Source organism: Daphnia pulex, chromosome 8 (assembly GCF_021134715.1).
Source record: "Daphnia pulex isolate KAP4 chromosome 8, ASM2113471v1".
NCBI classification, from domain to species: Eukaryota; Metazoa; Arthropoda; class Branchiopoda; order Diplostraca; family Daphniidae; genus Daphnia; species Daphnia pulex.
The window spans coordinates 139,229-165,430 of record NC_060024.1 but is presented as its reverse complement, the minus strand read 5'-3'; the positions used below and the strand labels follow the sequence as shown (position 1 = coordinate 165,430).

The window sequence follows — 26,202 nt, the reverse complement described above, 5'->3', positions numbered from 1 at the left end:
AGGAGGGAAGAAAGACGGGCAGCAGACAAGTCAGTCGCGCACAGTCTCGATGCCATTGCCTTGTTGAACACAAGACGCCCGTCTATCTTGTCTCATATCTGGGCGGATGGGTCGCAAGAGTTGGGAAACTGACTAGTCTCTCTCTCTCTCTATCTCTTCAACCCTCCTCCTCTTCCCTATATCCCTCGTTTCTTCCAGCCGCCGAGTGCAGCAGGAGCAGCAGAGCGCCCTGGCCGTCTCTCGTCTCCTTTGTTGTTGATCCAAAGGAGGGCGCAACACGCGCCATCACGGCCGTGTGTCCAACAGTCACACTAGAGCTCCGTCCTGCCCAGACCAGAGAGAGAGAGAGAGCTCTGCTGTGCTGCAGTCCGTGCCCGCCAGTGTGTGTCTACCACGCCTCGCCCGGCCGTCTCTCTTGTCTCTCTCTCTCTTTTTCTCTTTTAGACCTCCGCACAACGATTGTTGACTGCCGGTTGCCAAGGCTTCTCTCCCTCTCTCTCTGGCCCGTCTTCTTCTTCTTTTCGGGGTCACACACGAAAAACGGACTGTCAGGCAATTCGCCACCCTTCGAGAAAATAATTTCAACAAACCGATTCGCTCCTTGTTTCGGCTGGGCGAGAATCTGTGACCGAATCGAACGTTTCTCAAAGCATCCGCTCGCCACAGCAAGTCGGTCTCTGTCGTCTCTCTCTCCCTGTGTGTGTGTGTGTGTACGTTTCGGCACTGATTATTGATCCGAACGGGGGTAGTAGTGTGGTAGCATTTGATAGAAGTGAGTGTGTGTGTGTGTTGGTGTGTGTTGGTGTGTGCAACTGTTACAAGTAAAGAGAGCGGAGGGTCTCAACTGTGGACGAGATGACGTGTTAGAAGATGTCTTGGCCGCAGTCGTCGTCGTCGCAGACAGCTGAAACACTGACGACTTTGACTAAAATTAGCTCACCGCAGCAGCAGCAGCAGCAGACCAACGGGGACGACGACAATCACAACTGGAAGACTACAACTGGTAGAGTGGCCGAGCATTCGGACCACGTCTTGGGCCACCCCACTGACTAATAGACTGGCAGCAGCCGCCCGTGCGTGTATTCTTCAACAATCGCTAGAGACTGCAACAACAACAACACGAGCCAGATATACATCACCTTGGTCCGCCTTCATTAATATATACAGCGGTGATCGATCCTCGGATGTGCTGGATCGTGGCTTTTCCCTCCTCTTTTATTCAGACAAACATTGGCAGTGAGCAGCGCAGCAGTCAAAACATCAAAACAAAAGTACTCTCAAGTCTTTCCTACCATTAGCGGCGACAGTCCCTCCTCAATCATTAAATAACGTGTCCGGCCGGCCCAACAACCTTCCACATCCAGGCAAAGACGTACGTATACGTTGTTCTCTTGTTCTTGTACGCTGGAAATCGACGAGCTCGTAACATGTGATATACTGCCCAGCCAATTCCGGTCCGTCTCTCTCTCTCTCTCTCTCTTCCAGCAGTCGACACTCCCAACGCTTGATAGCCCATCCATATACACACATAGGTCTATCCTGACAGCAGCAGTTCTCTGTGACATTCAATCCGCCGACCAGAGCTCTGTATAGATTCGCATTCCGGTAAGTTGCTTTTCATTTCATTTCCGCTTTCATAAGCCCAACACGTCGATATATATTTCTATTCCGTCGTCTCCGGGTCTAAATCTCCCCAGCATAGCAGCAGCAGCTCCGGTTCACAAAATGAATTCTGTGGCTGTTTATGTAGTCAAGTATTGTAGTACGCGGAGTTGTATATGATCAGCGTTTGTCAACCGTTATCAGCAAACCTCGCAGCCTACAAAAACCACTGTCCTTTTGGTTTCCGTTTTTTGCCTTATCGCATTTGCGGTTGTATCACGATCCTTTGTTTCCGGCTCTCTTCCATGCGCTGTTGTTTCCTTTTTCTAGTTTGGTTTGTTCTCCTTCTGTGTTTTGTTTTTGTTCTCCACACCAGCGGGCCCAGATTCGTCTTGATTAATCGGAGCAACTTCTTCACATGGCAACGATAAATCCGTTTGGATTTGACATGGCCAAAAGTAGCCTAACTCTGGCAAAAGAACAGATCGCTATTAGACAACATCTCCTGTGTAGGTAGGGAACTTGTTCACTTCACCGTACCAAAAAATAAGCGCCAGGATTTCAACTTCACCGAGAGAGACACTGGCATTTTGATAATCTACGTTACATTCTTCTGGCCGGCCTATCGAAGCTTTTGTGGTGTAGGCCTTTCGACTCTACGTGCTGAGCGGGAGATGCCACACCGGCGCCTCTTTTCATTAGCATCCGCCATCGCGCGGGCCGCGGGCTAAATCTAAAAGAAAGGGAAAAAAGTGATCCCGACACTCGACGGTGGATTCGGTTGACTGGTTCTAGAGAGAGAGAAATAAGAGAAATGAAGGAAACGGCAGACGGACGTCATATATGGGAGAAGGGAGGGGTGGGGTGGGGTATAGAATTGCCGAGCTGTTGAATGTCCAAGTTGAATAGGAGAGACGCCCGTCGTCTACGATGGGAATAAGAGCGGATGCACGGAAATTGGAATTGCGATTTCCGGCGAGTTAGACCTTCTAGTGTGGAGGAGAGACTACGACACCCCGCCCAAGGTATAACGTCAATAATAATCCCGCCAGCCCGATTTCTTCTTCTTTTTCAGACAATATTTCGTCTTGTTGGTCTTCTCTATGTACTCTATAGACTACCATTGACGGCGATCAATCGCTCGCAGTGAAATGAACCGGATGCGAGAAGAGGCAGACTGACGAGGGCCTGCCTCTCTCGCTTATATGATTGAGCCCAAACGTCTAGTTGCGTCAATCAATTCGAACAACTTGGATTTCCTACTTTTTCCCCCCTTCTTCTTCTTCCTCTCAAGTGTTGACTTTTTGTGTATATAGCCTACCTGTAGTAGTATTACACGGGTCCTGGCCTTTGTTAGACGACTTCTTCTTCTCGGTACATCTCTATGTAGGCCATCATCATATAGATAGAGAGAAAGAGCTAGGGCCGGCGCCTTTTATCTTTTATCTTCATTTTCGCTTGATGTCTATCGTTGAAGCGCGGCAGCAGCGACTGCCAGCATTGCGAATCAAACATGTGCCGAATAGTAGAACTTTAGGGTCTAGAAGAAAGAGAGATAGGAGGGTAGGGAGGAGTAGAGGGGGGATGGGGGCAACATCTTCTTTGATGTCGAAACTGAGTTTGCCCGGCTTGCTATTGTTGTTGGACTGTGACTGCAGACTCAACTGCTGCCGCTGGAGCTATATAGATGTGTGTATTTCCCCACGGCGTTATTTTCTCCGCCCGTCAATAGAATCCTTTCGACCGCAGCAGCAGCCAAAGCCCAGCAATTCAATGCGCCAATAGGCCGTTCTATATAGCCCCTCGACTGGGGCTAGGCTGGGCTGGGCTGGGCTAGGCTCTGGCTGTGGACCAGCACACAGCAGCAGATGATGTGATGAACAAATAATCCCATCGAAGTTGTTGGCTTTCAGGATGACTATACAAGTATTATATAGACGGCCGTCAGGGTTCTTTTTTTCTTCTGCCTCGGCCAGCAGCAGCATCAGCCGATTCAGCCCGTTTGGTCAAATGGCAAACTTGCCATAATAAATCTCGCGGGGTGTTGTGTGCGCACGTCTCAACAAACAAATACATACATCATCGTTTGCGTGTATATAGCTAGCTGCCAGCCAAAGAAACGAACTTTGTGTGTGTGTGTGTGTATTCTCTGTGTTGTGCTGTGCTTTTGCGCCGGATTCGGCCATTTCGTCGAATTCAAGTTGTTGACTCTCGTTATACTTGTTCCTTTGAAACTGCATCTGCAGCAGACTCTTATTGTGGCCGTTCGAGCCGCTTGAGCAGGGGGGGAGGGGGGCACACAAGTGAAACTGCAGTGGCGTTTCACTGTCTCACTTTGGCTGCTCATCTCCGAAATTCATGTCCGATGTTCTTTATTCGACGTTCTTTTATTTGTCCCACGTGTGCCGACGTTTTTTTCTCCTCCCGCTATTGATCGCAATTGATTGGCGCCATTGTGGGTCTCTTCAAATTCGAGCACTTTGCTCAACATTCCCCCCCCCCCTTGTCCCCTCGTGAATGAACAAGCTCAAAAAGGTCAAGAATCTCGTCCTGTAAGACATTCAACTGCAATAATAGAATTGAAAACCAAGTTGAAAACGGCGCCGTGTATAGCAACACGTTGAGTGCTGAATGGGGCGCACAGCATTCGAGGCACATTTCGCACTTAAATAGTTTACCAATGCAACAATGACGCCAGCAAAGGAGTTGAATCTACTATAGTAATAGCGGTATGCACTAGTATAATAGAATGCGTCGTCGTGGCCGCCTATATAGTAGCTCTGCCGTCATCCACGAATATAGATTCAGGCTACTCTCCGCTCTCTCTCTCTCTACATGGCTCCTAACTGCGCACGATGATATTCTCGTCAGGCACTGCTGCTGCTGCTGTTGCATTTTATATACTATACGTCGGAGTGAGAGAGAGAGAGAGGATTTAAGCTCATCTGAGTCATTAGAAAAGCTCTGCTGCTGCTGCTCCTGCTGGGCCACCCACGCTCTCCAGCCTCAGCATCGCGCGCCAGCAATTAGTTAAGATAATGATGTAACCAAAGAAGTTTCGACTCCTTCGTCTTCTTCTTCTCAGTGCTGTGCAACTGAAACCGACCGACCGGCAAGACTTCCCCTGGCCAGCGTTTTTCTTTCTTTTTTCTTTTCTACCCCGGTCTTGTTCCACTTGATTTTCTCACTTTGCCCACCCCCAAATGTAAAACTGCAGTGTCCCTTCATTTGTTTTCCCATCCAGCAGCAGTTATTGCTGGCCGCGTTTAAATTAAAATCTACTTGTATAGTCGTCATTAGCTACGAGTGTGTGACGCTCAAGTGCTAACTATTCATTCCTGCTAGATTACTACGAACACAACATATCTTTTCTTTCCTTTATATTTCTTTCTTTCTTTTTCTTCTTTCTCTCTGCAAATGCATGGGCAACTGTGTTGCTGATGTTGTATTATTACAACCTGATCTGTTAGTTATTATCACAGTCAATTTGTTGCATTTCGGCAGCGGCTAGGGTTTCCAGCCATCAGATATGAGATGTTATCTAAGGTTATGACACAACAATAATACCGTATGGGAAATAGCGGGAAATAGAAAGAAAACCAAGAAAAAAAGAAACTCGACGCATCTCGGGTTTCTTTCGCCATTCTCCTGGCTGCTGCTGCTATAGTGGTGGTGGTAGTGGTGGTGGGTACACATCCACACAACAGCCGAGATGATTATGGTCGCCATTTTGTGGCGCCCAAGTCTCTCTTGTTGTGTTGCGGCGCTTTTTTTTTCATTTTCTTTTCTTATTCTCCGGCACATAGAGTAGCAATTGCATCCGCAGCCGACAGCCGCAAATGCCAAAGTCTAATTCCATCCAGATCAACCGGCGTTATGCATACAAATAGTAGCTAGGCTGCAGCCGCCTCTGCTGCCTACACAACTGTCATCTGTATTTATATTTCCATTGTGCGCCCCCACTGTGTTGTATGTACATATATACATGCATAATAATAATATGTGTAATCTATACATCCGTCAGCACCCAGCAGTGCGCCGCGGGAGAGTGGTCGCTGTCGTTGTGCGCAGCAGAGCCCAAGCATCAGCAGCCTCACAAGAAGAGCAAATCACTCGATAGGAAAATGTTGAGATCTAAATGAAATGGGACGAAGATTGGGTAGTGGGGAATGAATATATATAGCAAGCATTGAACATTTTACAAAAAGGGAGTCCACGTTCTCCGCTTATTCCCACGTTGCAACTGACGGACATTCGCCGTATAGACTCTAAACCGTTTTGTGTGTGTCTAGGAAGAAGAAGAAGCTTCTTGCGCAGCCATCCAAGTGTTGCTATAGACGGGCAGCAAGAAAATAAGAGGAAGAAGAAGAATTTCACTCAATCGATAGCTAGGCTACACATCGCGTCTTCCTCTTCTTTCTTCTCTCTGTCCCTGAAATTTCCCTCCTCCTCACCAATAGAAAATAGAAAATAGAAAAGAGACAGCAGCAATATAGCGGATGGAGCGAGACTCCTAGACGGGGTTTACTAATTCCGCCGAGCTCCTCAACACTGACGATTCCCGCACGCGGCAGCTTTCGTCCCATGTTTTGTGCGCTATTTCCTAGCTGGGGGAGGCCCTTTTCAGTATTGCTGTATATATGTAGACGGCAGCCGACGAGTTGGTAAATGATTTCGAAATCGCTCGGCGAGTTGATTGATCTCTGGCACGAACAGACACGCCCATGAATGCCCCAGCAGGTTTCGGGTGACCTTAAATACATATATAGAGGCCACGTCTCCTATTCTCCTATTCTGCTGCTCCGCCCGAACCCAATATGTCGTCATTCGTATATTACCGACAAGTCGCCGTCAATTGCTCACATATATGCTGTACACAGTGAGAGAGGACAAAGAAAGCAAAAGGGACTAATCAGCGCCGCTCTAGGTTTCTCCATCATCAATACGTCATCTAATGAATAGCCCCCAAAAAACAAAAAATCGTATTTCGACCTGGGCAAGGCTAAACCAAGTTGGTTCGGCAAAGTTTGCGGATGAAGAAAAACGGCGGCGGCACTGATGGCGACCGGCAAATAATGGCAGTCACGAAATGAAGCTGCGGGACAGAGCAATTAAGAAAGGCCATCGGCCAGCAGTAGGGCAGCAGCAGCAGGAGCAGCAGCTATAGCCACAGTGGAGAAACTGTGAGAGTATAGTATATGTGACCGTCGAATGACGCCATGACAAAAGCTGGAAGGAGAGGAGGAGGGACGACGCCAAAGGTCTCGCTTAACGAACGACTTTTATTGATTGCCTCTGCTCAGCAGAGAGACGGGCGGTTTCTTGTCTTTTATTTCATTTTTCCGGCCGAGGATGGAGAGAGAAAAGAGAGAAGAGACGAGAGAAGAGAGACGAGTCTTGTGGCCCATGCGCCTACTATTGACGCCCTTGCACAGCAGCAGCATTTCCCGGCGACAAATCAAAAAGAAAAGAAAAAGCAAAAAGTGGAGCGGCTGAAATCAGAGCGAGACAAGGAGCGACGCTCTTGAGAGAAAGACGTCGATGATGACGTCATTTTGTGGGCTACCATCCACCGCCTTAGTTTTCAAAATGGATGGACGACGCGTGGAGCGGAGCTGCTGGCGTTGAGAGTTGACTGCTGCTGCTGGATCGAGTATACATACAAGCATCGCGGGATGATATCACCAGCCAGATCCATGCAGTAGCAGCATCGGAAGGAAGGAAGGAAACAAACCGGGACGGACCGACTCTTCTGTGGCGACAGCCAGCAGGCTCTGCTCGGCACACACACCACACACAAACGTCCTACGTGCTAGACATCACAGGCTGTCGGACCGGGCATCAGGGCGCATGTGACCTTCCCGACCGATGTTATTGGCCCAGTCTCATCAAAATTATATGCCTGCCCCCCTCTTGTGTACCAGAGGCATAGCATCTCGTCCACGCAATGCATTACCTCGTTATCTGTTTAGTCATCACAAGAATTCGCCCAATATATCGGACGGCCAATATCAACTGGGAAAAAGAAAGAAACTCAACGAGCACAGTCCTTTTTATTAACGGGACAAAAGAGCGCGCGGACCCAGTGACTCAAAACTATTTTATGGAGTACGTGCTGTGCGTCACCGTATGCCCGTATTACTTCTTCATTCTACGGCCGTCAACTTAATCGAATTTTCTTTCATAAAATAGGCTACATATCTGAAAAGACTCTATAAACATTTCTTTTAGATTGAATCAAAAGTCCCGTAATAAGATTGGACGCAGTTAAGTCAAAGTATGTCTAAAGTGTGGGGATAGCCGGCAAAAGAAAAGTCGTCGTCTATCCGATCCGGTCTGTCTGCTGTTTGGCTGTCTGTGTAGTCGTCGTCGCAGCAGCACTTGCGTCCAATAATCCGACTTATTAAGGGCGGATTTGTAATCAACTGTGTGTTGAATAGCGGACATAAGGTCTCGCGGATCCAGATCCTATACGTACGTTGGTTCATGATCCAATTAGGTTGTTGTGACTCGCCTCTAAGGCTAGACTATACGATTCGACTGCTACTACACATCATCCATGCAGCAGCTCCGCTCTTATTTTCTTACATCTTGTGTCGATTTATCATTTTCCCTTGCGAAGAAGAAGAAGAAGACTTAAATCAGGATCTTTCAAGTAGGAACTCTGCCAGTTTCTTTTCCAATAAGAAAAGAAAAGAAAAGGAAAGGAAAAAAGACTGTGGAGACGAGACATATAATCGATATGCGACAACTCTTCGACTGCGCTCGCCTTGCCTTCCAGACTAAAATGACAAGTTTTCTATTGGGCTCTGCTCACGACCTGCTGCTGTGTTTACGTGTGACACTCGGTCGTCAGTCAACGAGTCATTTCAGTAAAAAAGAAATAAAGAAAAAAACAATAAAAAAAGGGCCTGTAAATAACAACAACCGTCTCTCGATATTCTCCAGCCCCTTAAGGGAAAACAGACGGACGTTGTGTATTTTGACAAGTTGGGCCGGGGCGTATTGAAAAATAATGCAACCTACGCGCAGCCAGCAGATTTCCTTTTGATTAATAGACATGATGAATAAGGCTAGGGGAAAACGATGACGTACGCATCACTTTGTAAAGTCTGATGAAGTAAGTCGACGATCCTCATTTGTAAGGCTATACTAAGAAGCCGAGTTAACCGATATGTTTATGTTAATACTTTTCCAATTTGTTGGGCACAGCTATATAGCACAGGCGGGAGCAGCACACACAAGCCTTATTCATTATATAGACTTGGCAGGGCTGCCATAGAAATCTGGGCGGGCCAGATGTAAGACTTGTGTGTAAATTGAACACCTGTTAGAGATCAGCCAACGAATGGTGTATTACACTGACTTAATAAGTTGCCCTGCATACTCAACTTTATTCCGCTGTATACGATACCGAGAACATACTACATGTTATACCAGCCAGCTAGGGTGGGAAAAGAAAAAGGAAAGATTGAAGCACGTCATCAGTGCTGCTGTAAGTTTCTTTTTTTCTTTTATTTTTCCCCTCTTTTTCTTTTTTCTTTTTGGCTACAATTGGAAACAAAAGTTGGGGCTTTTTACCTTTTCAAGAGAAATCCTCTGTGTGTGTGTGTTCCCAAAAGTTTGGCCGTCTTTCAATTTCGCTACCGTGAATAAAACATGTCGGAGGGGGGTACTTAAACACCAAGTAAACTCGTACTACCATGCACTACAGTCTGCGCCGAAACAACAACAATTTCAGACTGGGAAACAATGACGAACGGGATAAATCTTTTGAAAGGACTTTTTTATGGTTTCTTTTATTTTAAAAGATTTGGTCTGAGTATACAGTGCACATAATAGGACGTGGAATCTACAGAAGAGCAGCAGCAGCAGCAGCAGTGGCCCTTTTCTAATTCTATTATTTGGTTGGCTCTTATACTATATATTTCCCATGTATTATTCCACATAGTATAGCCACGAGACAGCTTCTCATATTTTTCAATCAGGAGATTCAAATCAATCCAACCCGACGTCATTTCAGGCTAATAATGAGCGCCGCCACCCCACACACAATTGGTCGCATATCAAAATCAATTGAAAGGCGCGCACACATACAGCACAATATATTTATATATATCAAGAGTAGGCCTGTATAGCCCGTTATCCGCGATAATTGGTTTTTCTTTTTCTCTTTTCTTCTTGTGTGTGTGTGTCTGGCGCGTCGTGTGACGTCGGTATCATTTCGTCACTTGAATTCAGCCTATAGCTCATCTCAAACTGCGCTGGCTGTCTGGCTCGATCAATCATCACTCTCCTATTACTAATAAACAGCGCACGCAATCCTACATCAAATATACGTATACCGTATACGATAAAAGATCCCAGGATCAAGACGTGGATCCGGTCTCGTCTAAACAAAACAAAAAAAGTTTCCCGTGTGAGATCAATGGAATTGCTGCACGGCCGAAAAGTGAATTACTTACCAAATTTATCAATAAGCCCCCACTCTTTTTCCTCTCTCTCTCTCTCTCTCTGTTGAAATCAAAAAGTGCTGATGACAAATGACGTCACGATATAAGCAGCGAGAGCTGCTATAGGTGGGCGCATATTGAAAGGGGGCGGCGCAGTCATTAGTTAACCATCTGTAAACATTTCGCGGCGGCGGTGATCCTTCTTATTATCTAGCCGACTACAGCACTATACTATACACGCGCCGCACCACCACAACCGCGCCGGCCCCCCGGTTGGCATCTCTTTTTCAGACAAGTTGCTGGATGCGACGCTATTTGGTTGCGCGGGTCAACAAGGAAAAAAGAAAAAAAGGAAGAAAAGGGAAAAAAAAAAGATAGATAGCCACCCCCGTAAATAAAAAATGGCAACTCGATCAATAAAATATCAATAGATTTTAATTCCCACTGGGGAATATCCATATCCTCTTTCTCTTATATTTTGCTGTTGTCTGTGTGTTGTGTTGTGTGTGTGTGCTGCGTGTGTCTAGTTTTGTTGCTTTTTCGAGAAGGGAAAAGAAAAGAAAGAAAATCTGCCTCTCGAGATTTTCGCTCGTTAGCGCTCGAAACGATCCCTACCACACGATAGATGTTCAAAAAAGGAGGGGGGGAGGGAGAATAAAAAAATCCTTGGGTAGATATTGAAATATAGGCAGCAGGCAACCTCAGTTGCTGCTGCTTTTGACTGGTGTTGCGCTTGGGCTCTCGTAACTTGGCGAAATATTGATTCGCTCCTCTCTCTCTCTCTTCTCTCCTCTCTCTCTCGTCTACAAGAGATCAATACCCTTCTACTATGTGAAACTTCCACCCACTCCCGACGACGCTGTGTGCCACCACCACATTCACTGTGTTTGCCTATACTACGTTAGATAGCTTATATAGCCCGTGTAGTCTCGTCTCTCGAGAGAGAAAGAAAGAAAGAGAGAAAGAGAAAAAGAGAAAAAGCCATAGCCATATAGCCAGTCTTTTTATAACAGGAAAACATTGTTACGTGATGCGCGGTCGATTCGGGTCTCCCCCCCCCCCCTTTCTTCTCATGGCGATGACAACAAGTGAACAACTGTGAAATGCAAAAGCAAATAAAAAAGACCATCATTTTAATCAGCCTTTCAATTTATTTTCTTGTGCCTTACAGTGCACAAGTATACAGCAGTAGCTCAACTGAAATTTGACTTATAGTAGGTCTAGCTATTCTTTCAAAAGCCTAAAATGTCTGTCTGTTTGTTTGTCTCAGGTGACTGGAAGAATTCGACACCCAACTGAATGGTTGATTGCCTTTTCAGACCTAAGACAAAGGTTGTGAAAGGTTGCAAAGACTTGACAAACTCGAGAGATGGTCAGTATGAGTGGTGATAGACAGCGCAGCGCTTCAACCAGCGTCGTCCAGCAAGAAGTCAATGCCAACAAAGACTCGCCATCTGCATCCACGTCGTCGACTACAGCAGCAGCAGCAGCAGCAGCCACCAACAATTCCATCAAAGATAAGAAAATGGCGAGCAACTCGAGCGCAGCGCCGACGAGTCACGCCACTTCCAACAGCTCGGCGCCCACCGCCGCCGCCGCCGCCGCCGCCGCCGCCGCCTCCGCCTGTGGCAGCAACGGCATCGTTCCCGTTTCCGGCCCGGTCAACAGCTCAACAACAGCAGCACGGAGGGCGCCCGCAAATGCCGCTAATCCCGCCGAACAGGGACAGCTTCACAATGAGGAGTCACCCAATCATATCGTCTACAGAAAGGTATACAGGGCTACAGGCCTATATACGCCAATAATACCCACGGCTCCTTATATGATGCCACACATATAATTCGTACCGGTATCTCATTTACAAGCATCTTCCATTTTCAAATATCTAAATATATCAGCCAATCATTTACTATTTAAGTATTTAGACTAGAGTGGAGAAGCTTTCTTTATTTAATGTAGCTCAGTTAATCAAATTTGAGATAAATTATTTTCGAAGTTTCAAATCCAATCAAAAACGTCGTCGCTTAAGAAAATAAATAGACACGATTGAATAGTTGATTCAAGTTGAATTGGCAACACTAAATAAATAGGCTCTCTTATTACAATCGCTTGAAGCAGCCACACAATTGGAGTTCGAGTTATTATTGAACTTGGCACTCTTGAATATAAAGGGTCCGATTCATTTCAGCAGGAGCAGGAGGAGGGTCTTGCTCGAGTCTTTAGACCTCAACTCGTTGAAATATGTCCATTCCGGTCGAACGGACGTGTTCAAGATTGTACAGCGAATTCCAAAACGGTCGGAGGGGGATTATGGCAAGGGCCATCTTGGCCGTTTGACATGGGTTATATGCGCAAATGCGCACGATTCTCTCGCGTCTACTTGTGAAGCAAATTCCCGTGCTGAGCCATCGCCGATGCTCGACGGCTTCTCAAGTACTCCCCATCTCAAGTAGACCCCACCGCTCTCTACTCTCTCTACTCTCTCTCTCTCCAGTACTATACGACCCGTTTACGTTCTTTACATAACACGACATGAGACGCCAGTTTATAGGACCCCGACTGAGATTACTTTGCCCGACATTCCATATATACACATTACACAATATACAACAGCATCAGCAGTTAGCGGGGCCCGGCTAGCGGCTATATTTGCTGTCGGCGCTACTCAGTTTGCCCCACCGAGTTCATATTATAATAGATCACCAAATCAGATTTGGGGAAACAGAGAGAGAGGGGGAAGAAATCGAGACGAAATCGATTGTTGGAAAAGAGGACATTCACCCCGCATCTATCGCCTTATACGCTCCAGCAGCCCTCCAACTAAATAACATTAACTGAGGCATATACTATATACTTAACACTTATATACACTTTGTTTTTTGTTCCCGATTCATTTTCCCATAAATTTACTTTGCGGAGAGAGCAATTAAGGCTGATATAACGTAGGAGGGTTGTATGGGGAGGAGAGGGAAATAACTACATTATTTAACGTGATCAATCCCTCTGGAAATAGAATCAATACAAATGCAAGCGTGGGCCTTTCTCTAACGTCTATTTCCTAATCGCTCTTTTATTAAGGAGACAATGGGCCGCCAGACCGGGCCAGACAATGGCGTATAGGCTTAGGCTAGGCTAGACTAGACGCAGAATGCGGGAGGCCTCTGATATAAAGGCTGAGACAGACGTAGGCTAAGTTTCAATTCACTGCAATAGAAGAACGCGAAAATGGAATTAACCATCAGGTTCTCGTCGGTTCTCGTCTCCCGCTCTGTTTCTATGCCGGCAAACGCGGGGAATATATAGCTATAAGGAAACACACATCCTGTATTTTCCTTTCGGGATTACGTTGGAAACAAAGGTTGCGTTCACAGCGTTCACAGCTCTCGTCCCGTCGTCCACAAGACGCCGCCGATGGAACATCTTTTGTCCGAGATCCGCTGCAATGAACACGATAAGAAATTGTTTTGCCTGTCTATATACAGCTGTATATAGATCGGTGAACGATTTTTCCCAATTTCCCCCTGCGACGAATATTTACATCCAAAATTGCTCGGCGCTTATTGTTCGATAAGACGACGAACGACGACAAATGGCTGTTCCCTCTAATCAATAAAATTCCATTTTTTTTTTCAAATTTTCTTTCAAAAACATACTGTGTTTTTTTTTTTAATTGGTTGGAAACGACCTGCGCAATAAACATCAGATTACACGAGCGGAACGAAAGAACTGGGCAAAAAAAACCCAGCAAAACAAAAAACGAAGATATATATATTGTTATTCAAATATTCCGAAGAAACTCGCGGAAAAAAGCTTTGTTGTTTGTTTGCCTAGCCCTATATTGCCCGCCCAAGCTCTCGCCTGCTGCGGTGTATCGATCTAAAGGGACTGTCCTGATTGAGTTACACATCCACCGGTAATTCCGACATTTTCCCGGGCCCTTCTTGACAAAGTAGCAAAAGTAGCTTGCCTTGCATTTAGATTGTCGTTTTAAAGAGAAGGAGCCCATTTTTTTGGGTTGCCGCTTGACAACATGGAAACAAGTTTTTGGTTGCGAAAGGGAAAGAACAAATTTAAAAAAAAGGGACATTTCTTAAGAAATAGTTATAGCGTCATCTTCTCGCAAAGAAATTTCTTTTTTTTATTTTGTTGGTATAGTTCTTACGAAAGACTTTCAAATGAAACCGAATAAGGCTTGGAATAAGGTGGTGGAAGGATCCAATTTCTTTTCCCCTTTCTACATTTACCACTTATACATAGTTACATAGTCATGGACGGAAAGTGACTTAACCGGGAATCCTTCATCCTTTATGCCACGTTTCCTAATGCCCTCAAGAACATGGACGAACTTGTTAAGATTCCGCGCGGAACATATCCCATGGAATTATTACACACTAAGGGAAGATTGCAGGCTTAACTCTTGATTCTTTTTTGATCGCGAATATGTATAAGTAGAGTAGACAATCCTCCGACAATCCTGTCTTATCATCCAGCAATCAACCAAGAAGAAAGAAAAAAGAAATTATTTATGACCCAGGAAATATTTTTTATTCTATTTTATTTTATTTTTTTAAATTGGAAAGCAATTTTTTTCCCCCTGATAATTTATTGGGAAACTAAATATTTGCTCCGTTGTATCAGATGAAACATGCATCACCCAGCGTACATATTGATATGTTCTTTAGTTTGTTTGCTATATCCTTGCTCTGGTATTGAATTATGGGTTGAAAACTAGAAAAAAAAATATTGGCCGGGATCTTTCAATATCTCTGCCAACGACGTGAAGCTAACAAATGAGACTGCTGATAAGATTGGCCAAAGTATTGTCGACTGTAGAACTCGGCTCCTTCTTGTCACATACATGAATGGATAAAATATGTGCCATCAACTAAGGCGCGCCGATAAGAATCCGAAAGACGTATTAAACCCCCCGGAGAGACAAACAATATGCTGGTAGCCTTGTTGCGAATGTTATTCCGTGAATTTCCTAATATAAATCCGCATCGACATCCATCGAGCATCACATTTCTCCTTTGTCGCCCCGTTTTTTTCTTTTCTTCTTCGTCTTTTCATTTCGTCGCGAATAGAAGAGCGAAAATAAGCCATCGGGATTGAATTTCTTTCCATCACATTGGGATTTCCACCACAAAGCACAGCAGTGACTGTGTGCAGAAGTCTAACAATCAGTTCTATGTTATACACTATGGCGATCGATGAAATAGCTATATATTTTCCCCGTCTAGCCATGCGTACGTATATAATTACGGTGCAGCCCAGTGCTAGAAATGTCTATCTAATGTGATATAGCAAACACTGCTGCGTCGTGCTTTCATTCTAGACTAATACGCGTGTCCGACAAACGTTAGCGATTATTGCATGGCGATTGATCATGATTGCGTAACGGCGGCATTGCGCGACTTTGCACGCTCGTGATTGTTAAACAAGGAAAGTCGAAGGCAGCAACCAGTGCCCGTCGTAAACGACTCTAAATGGCCCATTTTGACTGCTATGTATAAAATAGTTTGAATTGGTTTCAGCAGCTATACGGGATTATTTCCAATACATATTTAATCGGCAAATGCATTGATAAACGAGGTGAAATTCCATCTCTGCACGTTTGATGGAGAGATAGACGAGAGAATGTAGTAAAAATCTCAAAAAAGCTCATGCATATGAAAACATTCATATGGGTCTAAAGTTGTCATGTGCATTTGTGACCCTTGGTGTCTAGATGGAGCACATAATCGAGCGGATGCAGGATGACAGTGCTGGCGTAAGCGTCAAGAATGTCAAGACTTTCATGAACAAAATACCTTCCGTCTTCACAGGTGACTTTGAGCATTTCGACATCACAGTCTTTCCGAATACCTTTGTCAAATAACATTTGCCATTTTTGTTCTTTCAATTTCCATTTGGGGGAAAAAAAGGCACCGACTTAACCAACTGGATGATCAAGAATTTGGATGTGTCGGATCAAGGTAAGAGCTATTATATAATATACAGGCCATTTGTCGTCCTATATCATACAGCATGTCAGCCGTTATACGAACTGTTAACCTCTGTATATTTATTTTTCGATGGCTCAAAAAAACCAAGCAGCCGAAGCACTTCACTTAGCTCACTTGATGTCTGCTCACGGTTACTTCTTCCCAGTGGAGGATCACATCCTAACCGTGAAAAACGACGGGACGCTCTACCGTTTCCAGGTCATCATTTTTTCATAGTTTCTTCCTCTATCTCTTCCACTAAAACCCCCCAAAACCAAACCAAAAAGTTACATGCACTGGGCCCTTGAGGGCTTATTCCCCGAAGTAACGCCGACGGGTTAGCAGTAGTCTTAGTCTCTATCTATAAGGTCTTATACGTATAGGCCTATATAATCCATTGTTTATGGGGCGATATTATACAGACGCCGTACTTCTGGCCGAGCAACTGCTGGGAGCCGGAGAACACGGACTACGCCGTCTACCTGTGCAAGCGGACGATGCAGAACAAGGCGAGACTGGAGCTGGCCGACTACGAGGCGGAGAACCTGGCCCGCCTTCAGAAGATGTTCTCCAGGAAGTGGGAGTTCATCTTCATGCAAGCCGAAGCCCAGTCGCGTGTCGACAAGAAACGCGATAAGCTCGAGCGCAAAGTCCTCGACAGTCAGGAGCGTGCCTTCTGGGATGTTCATCGCCCCGTGGTATGCTGCTGGCTGGCCTGTCGCCTGCTGCTCCTTATTGCAACTCCAAAACCCTCACCAGCATGTGTCCTATCTCGGCTATATCTTTTCCACGTTTTCCAAACAGCCCAACACTCTGCAGTCTGCACGCTGGGCTCTAGCATCAGGGCTCGCATCAGGGGGGAAATTCATTTCAGACTATTATGAGAGACAAGACAAAAAAAACAAACAAAAAAAAATCAAGTAGAGAATAGAATCGAAAATTCAATAGGAAAAGGAATTGAACAGTTTCAAGGGTCATCGGACAAGAGATAGACAAGCAATAAGTGTTGGCCTTTGACTGAGCTCTATACTTTAATTGGACCGCTGGCGTATACATTATCAAAAGGCATCATCTGAAACTGTTCCAACACACTCGTCATGTCATGAAAAGCTCGTGGTGGAAGTGACAGCTAGTGCTGAAAATGATTGGGCAGATTGTCTTTCATTCCCTGTGTATACAGGGAACTTGCAACGACGGATAATTTGACAGCCTTATTACATTCCTTTCAAATATGTACCTTGTGCAGAATATAGTTGGGAAAGCGTCTAGCGTTTAGGTGAGGGACTGAGGGATGACGTCAATCAAAATCGTTAGAAATACATTTTTTTGTCATTTTTTTATTATTTGGCAAAATTGGAATTGACGTTAGAGGACGAGCGCAATAAGCCAAGCAATCAGAAGGTCGAAATTGAATGCTAAACTAGTATTTGTCAAACAAGCTCTGACTCTGATGTGTGTATATATTATTTGTGATTCCCCCTTCCCTCCCCCCTCTCTCCCCCTAGCCGGGCTGCGTCAACACGACCGAGATGGACATCAAAAAAGCCTGCCGGATGCATCGTCCAATCAAGAGCGCTCGCCATTTGTCGGTGGCCGTGGCGGGCGGCCGCATTTCGCCGTCGGTCTCCGAGGTGGACATCCAGTGCCCGGCCGCCACCATCCAGAAAGAAATCGAGTTCCTCCGAAAGAAACTGGCCCGCACCAACATCAAAGTCTCCAAGGTGGCCGAGTCGTACATCAGTTTCTACGAGCAGTACGTCGAATACGATCCGTTCGTCACCTGCACAGAGCCGCTCAATCCGTGGATTAGCGACACGCTCGACTTTTGGGATCAAGACAAATCCGGGTATGACTATCATCCACGGCTCATCTTCAGCTTTATGTCCATTTCTTTTCTTTTTTTATCCCGTTGTTATCATTAGCTTCTCTCTTATTGCATTCGTCCCTTGATTATATATTTAACTAATTGCTTGATCATTTTGCTGGTGGTGGGGTTGAACAGGAAAGAAATCCAGTTGAAGCGAGTCCGTCGGTGGGCGTTCAGCTTGCAAGAGCTTTTAAAGGATCCCGTGGGCAAGGAGCATTTCACCAAGTTCCTGGAAAAGGAATTTAGCAGCGAGAATCTCAAGTAAGTTTCATCCAAGTTATTACGCCCCAACTGACGCGCGCCTCTATGCCTGATGTGCTGCCCGAGAGAGAGAGAAATATGTCGATACGTACATGGCTCGGCCGAGCGTGAATCTCGGCTAGATTGGCCGTCGGCAGCCGATCGAAATCGCCCACATGTACGATAGCTATATGATATAGATCAAAGTGCTGACGCATATTATATAGTAGACGAGACTCTCTATCATCATATAGTAGGCTAGTATCGCTTGCCTTTCGCCTACCGGTAACGGTAGCGGGACTATACTATTATGGACTATACTATCAGAGACGCATTTAGTGCACTTAGACGGCGACTGGCAGTTTGCATACATCAGCAGAGACGGGGCTAGGCGGGCGGCTCTTTATGTGTCTGCCGCCGGTGCAAAGTTCGGGGAAATTGACCGAAAATGATGCCTCTAATGGCTGACGGAATTGCATTTCCGTTGCGACCGCGCCGTCGACAATCAACAACTTTTTTTTATTTACAGGAGACCCAGCAGAAAAAGGCCAAGTGAAAAGAAGAGGACACTCTATCTAACTCGTCGTGGCAGCGTTCTGAGCAGAGTCGATTCACTTAGATTCAGTTCGTTAATGGCAAGATATCAAAGGCAAAGGAGGGGGGGGGGGATGATGCCACGTGGAGAATCTCCACTTTTGGGGTGGCCTTATTGAGTTTTCACAATCGCTTTCCATTTTCATCTTTTTTAAGCTCGGGAAACCCATCACTGCCCATGCACGGCCGTTTCAATCGATAATTTTGTGCCCAACGGTCCGAATGCTTATTCCATCAACACGTCAGACTTTATCGATTAATGGTCCAGTCACAGTGTAATTATTGGAATATTGGCATGAGCCATCTTATGTTAAACGCGTACTTATTTTTAATATTTATTTACAAAAAAAAGGAACTCTATGGTACAATATATTACCTTTATCAAAGGAGTGATTGATACACCGTATATCCATTTTTCTTCATTCTGCCTGCTGACACTATTTGTTTGAAAATGGCGCCGTCGCTACTGGCTAGGGCAAGAGAGATCCGTGTCTGTTTCTTGGAAAAAAAAAACACTTTTATTTCGGCGATGTTTAAAATTTTGTTTAACAGAAATCAAATAAGGGAAATGATCCATATAGATCATCCTGCTTCCTGCTGAGTGTATGGAATTGTTATCCAGCGGGTTCAGCACAAAAAAGAAAAGGCGATCCGGATGACGAAAGTTCTTTCCGAGTATTTCTGTGCGTCGCCGGAAGGCGGAGTTTCTAGCCGACGGGAGGAAAGAGAATGCCGATGACGATGCTCGACATGTTTGGAGAGAGCGCGGTGTGATTCAATTGGTTGTTTGCTCATTTGCTCAGGTTCTGGGAAGCGGCCCAGGATTTAAAGGCTCTGCCCTCGAGTCAAGTCGGAGCGCGGGCGATGGAAATCTGGAATGAATTTCTCGGACCGGAAGCCAAATGTCCGGTCAACGTCGACTCCAAATCTCACGAGGCCACGCGCCTGGCCATGGACAAACCTGATCGATGGACTTTCGATCGAGCAGCGGTAAGCCATTTTTTTTTACCCGTCACATCATTCACGTTCGCCCAGTGGCGCCCCATCCCTGATAGCCTATTAAAAAGAAATGGAGAGAAATAAAAAAGGAAAGAAGTCGAGTCTGTAAATTATTAGACTCGTGTATTAATGTATCGACAACTGGACCGGAAAAAAAGGGAGGAAAATCAATTTAAAAGGAGGAAAAAAAAGATGATGGGAATCCGATGAGCAGCAACAACCCAAAAAATTCCAACTTGATTGTTTTAACTGTAATACTGTAAATTAGACCCAGCATAGTGAGGTATAAAAGTCTGCGTCTAACCGCGAGCATCCTGTTTATTTAAGGCATTAATCTTGTTCGTGTGGCCGGCCATATTATCACGCCCCGTCAATTCACGTCCCATCAGCAAAGGGAATGTGCCATGAGAGAGAATTTTCCTTTTTTTTTCTCTTTAGGAAAATACGCACACGATGTACATACTCGGCAGTATTATATCCGATATAAACCAAGTCGCGCCCATTTCCTGGTTGAAATTGTCCATCTGGAACGGCTCTTCGGGGACCGCACAGACCCGCCATCAAATAATAAAATGTCATATGTGTGCGGAACGAAAAGAAACGTACCACTATAGTCATATATTTTGGTGTCTTTTACATACGCCACTAAGTAAATGCAGATGGCCGATCAAACGCGCCCAAAGTATAATACGTGAATAGGCGTTTAACTCTTATATATACAGCCAATTATGGCGGCCGCCAATCGCTGCGTCGCTGCGACGGTTAGCGGTTAGTAGCTAATAGGAAGAGTATAGCTATACGTTGTTACAGACGGCTTAAAAGTTGAGAGCGGTTCTTAATTGATATCGGAGGTGTACATGCACTCGAGTGAGATTCGTGACTCGACTAATTAGCGATTGTTTTTTTGTTGTTGTTGTTGTGTTGTGTTGCAGGCCCATGTTTACCACTTGATGCGGAGCGACAGCTACTCACGCTATCTGCGCTCAGAAATGTACAAGGATTTTCTGAGCGGTTCCAAGAAGAAGGTCGTAAGTCACTTTTCTTTTATCCCCAAATAAACGAATCAATAGCGACACGCACACCGCCGAGAGACGGAGAGAGACGAGTCAACTCAACTCGCCAACGCTCCTCCTCCGTCTAGACGTTTCATTTTTTCCTCCTCTCTCGTGTCTCTCTCCCCTCTCTCCTCTCTTCATCCTCTTTGTAGCCGGGGACATTCACGCCGGCTGCCGAAATTTACCCACGTGAGGAAAACGTCCTGAAATTTACACACACACCTCTCATCCCGCCACCCTATCACCCCCCTAAACAAAACAAAAAAAGAACTCTTCATTTCGCTATGCGGCGCTCGACCTGCCCCTGCCTGCCTGCCCCCCCTCCCCCCCCCCCACATTTGTTTTCATCTCTCTCGCTCATCCAGTTCCTCTCATCTGCCCGACTTGTTCTTCGTTCTCGACGTCTCCTTCTTTCGTCATTCGACCGTGTCGTCTCTCATTTATCCGCCCTTCCGCCCTTGTATAATCGCTCGTGCGTTCGCTTCCGTGCAGCAGCAGCAGCAGCAGCAGCAGCAGACTTTGGGTGGTGAAGGCATTCGCGCCATTGTGCCCTTTACCAGCTGAAGGAGAATGAACGAGGATGGTCAGGCATCCTACTAATATCCTGAAATTCCATATCTCTCTCCCCCTCCCCAATCCTCATCCACCCCACTACTCTCCACGATTAACAAACAAACAAACCAAAAATTCCCCCCGTTTTTTTTTATTTTTTTTCTAATCTCCCGCTCGATGAATATTTGGACGCAGCGATCCTTCCTCTATTCTCTTGTGCGAGACGAAAGCTCGTGGACATTCATCGACGCTCGCCACGTACTCTACCGCAAGTCTTCTATATGATTTTGTCTTTTTCTCTCTCTGATTTCAATCAAACAATCATTTTCAAATTTTCAATCAACCCGTCGTTCTCTAACCCATTTCTTCCTGCTTTGCTGCCAGCCATCTTGAATCCGTTGATTGAGTTGTCTCTGGCTCAATCTGAAGCCTGCATGCCACCTTCAAAGAAAAACCGTCAGATGTGAAAGGTATTCCTGATCAACCGTTATTTCTCATTTTCTATACATCAGTTTCTTTTTCTGTTGGCACTCCGGTTTTTCTTTCATTTGTTCGCCTTTTTCATTACTCACACATTTCACTCCATTCTTATTAACTAACTACTCGAGTGATTGACGTATACATTTGGTGGTTATATAACTCTTAGACTATATAGTATATATACCAATAGTGTCAATTGGATAGAATAGATTTCTAGTGAGGAATGACCAACGGCAAATGTTTCGTCCTTTTTTTTGCTTGCTACCGTCAAATAAAGAATTTTGAAAAGAAAAGTAGCCTAATTTCGAAATTATAACATTATATAGTTCATACCAAATTTACCCTTTATAGTGATAGGCCTGGACTGAGCAGACATACAGTAATGATGTATTATTGTGTATTGTACGTTTGAATTTAGCACCGTTCTAATACCTTATACAAGCATAGAGAATTAGAACCGGAAGTAGGTTTGACGATTTTTTACCAAAAAAAAAAAATACCCCTCTTTAAACTCATTCAACGATTATTGTCCTTTTATATTCAAGTTTAGGACTCCGTAAGTATGGAGTAATAACCGGAATGTAATCCAGTATTTTGATAAAAACATCCGAACCGATTCGATTCCAATTCAGGTTGGAAAATGTTACAAACCTTTGACTAAACGCCATTCTACAATCAGATTGAACCATTATAAAACCAGTTCGTTCAGTTAGAACGGCGTACACGACTATAAAAAGACGACGTCGACATTATATTTTTTAGATAACAATGGTAGGATTAATGCTTAAGGATTTTCTTATCAACGTCAACCGCCGGCTTTCCCAATAAATCCATTAATCCCGCATACGATAACAACAACAGCAACAACAACAATAAAATTATCCCTGATGATGAAACAATTAATTCACAATTTTGTTTATTCTTTTTTTTTCCCTTTCTTTTCTCTATGCACATGTGCTCATCTTGCTGAATGGATCGTTTGTAGACTGGCCGGAGTTTTATCGTCCCACGTCTCTCCAACTTTAACATCACGTCAAACTGACCGATGATTTTGCTATTGTACTAAATCTAATCACAATAACGAGCAAAGCATTAAAACAAAATCTTGGGGGTGGGGAGTCACGAAGAAATCAATCGACGTGCACAACGTGTGTATATGATAATGTTGGTTCAAAAGAAAAGCATGCGAATAAGATTTTATCACAGGGATAATAAGCCACAACAATAATCGTGTAGCGAACCTGCGTCACTCTTGTCATCACAACTACCAATTAAGTAATTAAACATTTTTTTCCAACATTCATTTATACTATATCTAATAAAGCAATGCTAGACATCATCTCTTCTAGCCGTCTCTCTTTCTCTTTGATAATGATACATATTTACTCTGTACGTTATTTCGCCAAATTTGTTTTCATCCAGTCCCAGTCCCCGCCTCCCCCTCCTCCCTTTTTGTGCGTATATTATCCAGCCAATTCTATCTGGTGCATAATTTCTTCCCTTGTGTTATTTGCCAATGATCCCATTGTTCCAAGTGCGCATCTCCAAGGAGAAGGAGGGGACCTTCAAGATAGACAATGTTGACCTGGATATGATTTTGTGACGTTATCATTTAATAGGCAAATTTCAAAACACCACCACCACCAGGCCGGCGGCAGCAACAGCTGACGTTATAAAAATTCGTAGCTTTAAGTGTCATAACTAGACAAAATAAGGACATTGAAAAGCAATATGTGGTCTCATAATTTCCTCCATATTTCTGTTCTATAATAATGCAAAACAGTGTGTTTTTTTCCCCTCTCTCTCCAGTGAATAGATCCCTTTACCAGCGAACTTCTGTACAGCACCTCTCTCTCTCAATTCGGGACGACATGATATAAACCTAGAATGTGAAAGCAAAGCTAATCGAATAATTTTAAAAATAAAAATAAAAAAAAACGACGATGCGGACTGTGTATTGATATCATGGCAGGGAACTAATTTGAATGTGATGTGTGATCGGGATGATTTGTCCTTTTCTGTTATTGTTATCACGGAGCAGAGGGTAACAAATGTGTGTATTCTTATGTGTGTATTCTTACGCGGCCGGCAGGCCGCCCACGTTTAAGGAAGCCTAGTCCAAAGTACGTGTAAGCTTAGGCCAACGTACGTGTGTATTATGGTGTACTCCTCGGCCTAGGCTTCCTTTAAACGTGGGCAGCCTGCCGGCCGCGGAAGAGCGGCCAACCGCTATGAAAGAGCGGCCGCTACTATGAATCACGTACGTTAATGTAGTTCCACATATGCAGTTTTTCTCATCTAGTTCCATTTCGTTTTCAAACATGCCGTTCATGTACAAAAAAATTGGTAGGCCAATACATCTTATATCCAGCCCAAGTTATCGTCATTGCTGGCCTCATTAATTTCAGCAAACTACTCAAACCGCAGCCCAGGACCGCCCCGACTGCCACCGGCTCGGGCCATACCTGAGAATTACGTACATGAAACGTTTAGTGGGTACAGTTATAATATGTGAATCCTGTAACCTAGACGGCTACGCGGGATAACACCAAAGAGAAACACAATATAAAACGTCAGATTTATTGAATACCTGCCAAGAACAATCCCAGTCTAACGGAATCACGAACGCTCCCAGCCAAGCGCCAAAACAAGTAAACAATTCATTTGTCCCCATCAAATACAAACTGTATAAAGGAAAAGGTGAGAATCATGAGTGAGCTTCCATAATAATGGCATGATGGGAACAAACATTTATGATTGTATGAAACAAATTCTTAAAAATGCACCACGAAAAGTTGAAGAAGTTCCCAAGTTTGCCACAAGCAGCAACAGATGGTAGGATAAGGGCACTTAGCAGCATGGAAAATGAAATTGTTTGATCCCAGTCTCTGTGAAACAGGAGTAAATAACAGTTAGTATTTACTTCCTAGTGTAAGCATATTTTAGACCCACTTGAGGAGAGGTGCTCCAAATAAAATCGATACAATATAGACCAGTGTTGAAGTAACAAACCCATATTTCAGGAATAACGCCACCTGAAGTTTCTGAAAAAGGTGGAACATTTTGTAACTTTGTAAAACATAACATGGTTATGAATAGAAACATGAACAGTCACGTTGAGTGTACCACTGTAAATCTGACATTTGGTTAAACTAACACAATCAACGAAAAATTTATATCTGGCTTAAACATATACAACAACAAAAGTTAAATCAAGAGCGTATAAAAGATGCAACCCTTGACATACCTCTTTATGGCGAAAATTGGAAAGTACGTAGCAAAAAGTAATATTGACTAGTAAAATCGAGAAACAAAAGGAAAACTGGAATATATTTCCTTCGTCGTCTTTCGCTCCCCTCATCCTTCTCCAAAACATAATGGAAGAACACAGAACCGCATTCCAGATGCAGGCAATGCTTTCATTAGAGATAAATGGTTCAGAGAGACGTTTTTTTGAACTCGGCCAGTCACTTTGCATTTGTTATTGTGTTTATTTACTTCTTTCTTGCACATTTGACACTACCGACCGGCAAACAGCTGTTGTCGCCGAATGCAGTGCTGCCAAAAATAATAATAAAACGCGGATCATTGAATTTTCTTAATTTTTTTACTAGGTTTTCTCACTAGTCACTACTTTTACAAAAGAAACGACGTAGATTCACTTAGATCTCACCATTAGTACAGCCATTATTGCTAGCTTTTAAAAAAAGGCCAAAATGTGTCAAAGGCACAAAGGCAAAAATCGTTAATAGGGCAGCCATAAATGACGTCACGCTATTTTTTGGGGGGGGGCGCAGCATATTTTCGTTTTGAAATACAAAAAAAAAAAAGAAAAAGTCTAGACTAGCGGGATCAGCGATTGCCCCATTAACTGAATCTTCCTAGGGAACCTGCTTGTGTGGTATTTTCGGTAAACAAAACAATATTACTTACGTAAAAGTATACAATTCACAATTGTCAGAAAGAAAACTCTTTCTCAGCCGCTTTTTGGGTTGCATCGCAGTAGTAAATGCTGAAATAGACTCCTCGTCGATCGCCATGTGTTGTTTGATTATTCAAAACTACTTCTCATCGCTCTGCATAAACAAAACGTGGAGTGAAGGGGCTAAATAAGCGTCTTGCAAGTATTGAGAACAGAACATAGATTGATAATGCAACTTTTGAGCTAGTTCTTCACTTTATCGATTCATAATAGAAACAGCGTCCTATTTGAAGAAACAAGATTGATGAACGAAACCCATTTACGTGTCACCAAAGAGAAAAACAACAAAAAACTACCATAGATTCCATTAATCTTAAATATCTTATACAAAAATGATAAAATCCGTAAAATCAAAAGATTTTCAGCCTGACAGAAATAAAAGCGTGCCGAAAAT

General features: G+C 44.2%; 2 protein-coding genes across 7 annotated transcripts; one reads left to right on the top strand and one right to left on the bottom strand.

Annotated features, from left to right (window-relative positions):
- The first annotated feature begins 49 nt into the window (after positions 1-49).
- LOC124200677 (regulator of G-protein signaling 7-like) lies at positions 50-23,767 on the top strand. 5 transcript variants are annotated; one of them, XM_046596956.1, is made up of 12 exons: positions 50-1,372; positions 1,489-1,605; positions 11,326-11,826; positions 15,784-15,880; positions 15,980-16,030; positions 16,149-16,258; positions 16,462-16,737; positions 17,545-17,885; positions 18,042-18,167; positions 19,544-19,730; positions 20,672-20,767; positions 22,812-23,767. In XM_046596956.1, the coding sequence occupies exons 3-12, from the start codon at positions 11,425-11,427 to the stop codon at positions 22,866-22,868; spliced, it is 1,743 nt and encodes a 580-aa protein (XP_046452912.1). In that variant the 5' UTR covers positions 50-1,372; positions 1,489-1,605; positions 11,326-11,424; the 3' UTR covers positions 22,869-23,767. The 5 variants fall into 5 exon arrangements, with proteins under 5 accessions (XP_046452912.1, XP_046452913.1, XP_046452915.1 ...); XM_046596957.1 differs by lacking the exon at positions 1,489-1,605; XM_046596959.1 differs by lacking the exon at positions 1,489-1,605 and having other exon boundaries at positions 51-1,372; positions 16,152-16,258.
- On the bottom strand, positions 23,766-26,117 carry LOC124200678 (glycosylphosphatidylinositol anchor biosynthesis protein 11-like). Of its 2 annotated transcripts, none has more exons than XM_046596963.1 (5): positions 25,074-26,117; positions 24,779-24,870; positions 24,616-24,714; positions 24,417-24,510; positions 23,766-24,291 (listed from the first exon to the last, which is right to left on the bottom strand). In XM_046596963.1, the coding sequence occupies exons 1-5, from the start codon at positions 25,302-25,304 to the stop codon at positions 24,142-24,144; spliced, it is 666 nt and encodes a 221-aa protein (XP_046452919.1). In that variant the 5' UTR covers positions 25,305-26,117; the 3' UTR covers positions 23,766-24,141. The 2 variants fall into 2 exon arrangements, with proteins under 2 accessions (XP_046452919.1, XP_046452918.1); XM_046596962.1 differs by having other exon boundaries at positions 24,613-24,714; positions 25,074-26,099.
- Positions 26,118-26,202: the final 85 nt, after the last annotated feature.

Excerpts from the sequence above, each read along its gene's own strand:
- LOC124200677 (XM_046596957.1), top strand. The coding sequence starts at position 11,425 with ATGGTCAGTATGAGTGGTGATAGACAGCGCAGCGCTTCAACCAGCGTC. Across the intron at positions 11,827-15,783 it reads ATCATATCGTCTACAGAAAG|ATGGAGCACATAATCGAGCG; the intron begins GTATACAGGGCT and ends CTTGGTGTCTAG. Across the intron at positions 18,168-19,543 it reads TTTAGCAGCGAGAATCTCAA|GTTCTGGGAAGCGGCCCAGG; the intron begins GTAAGTTTCATC and ends TCATTTGCTCAG.
- LOC124200678 (XM_046596962.1), bottom strand. The coding sequence starts at position 25,304 with ATGCAAAGTGACTGGCCGAGTTCAAAAAAACGTCTCTCTGAACCATTT. Across the intron at positions 24,715-24,778 it reads TTTGGAGCACCTCTCCTCAA|AGACTGGGATCAAACAATTT; the intron begins GTGGGTCTAAAA and ends CCTGTTTCACAG. Across the intron at positions 24,292-24,416 it reads ACTGGGATTGTTCTTGGCAG|GTATGGCCCGAGCCGGTGGC; the intron begins GTATTCAATAAA and ends CGTAATTCTCAG.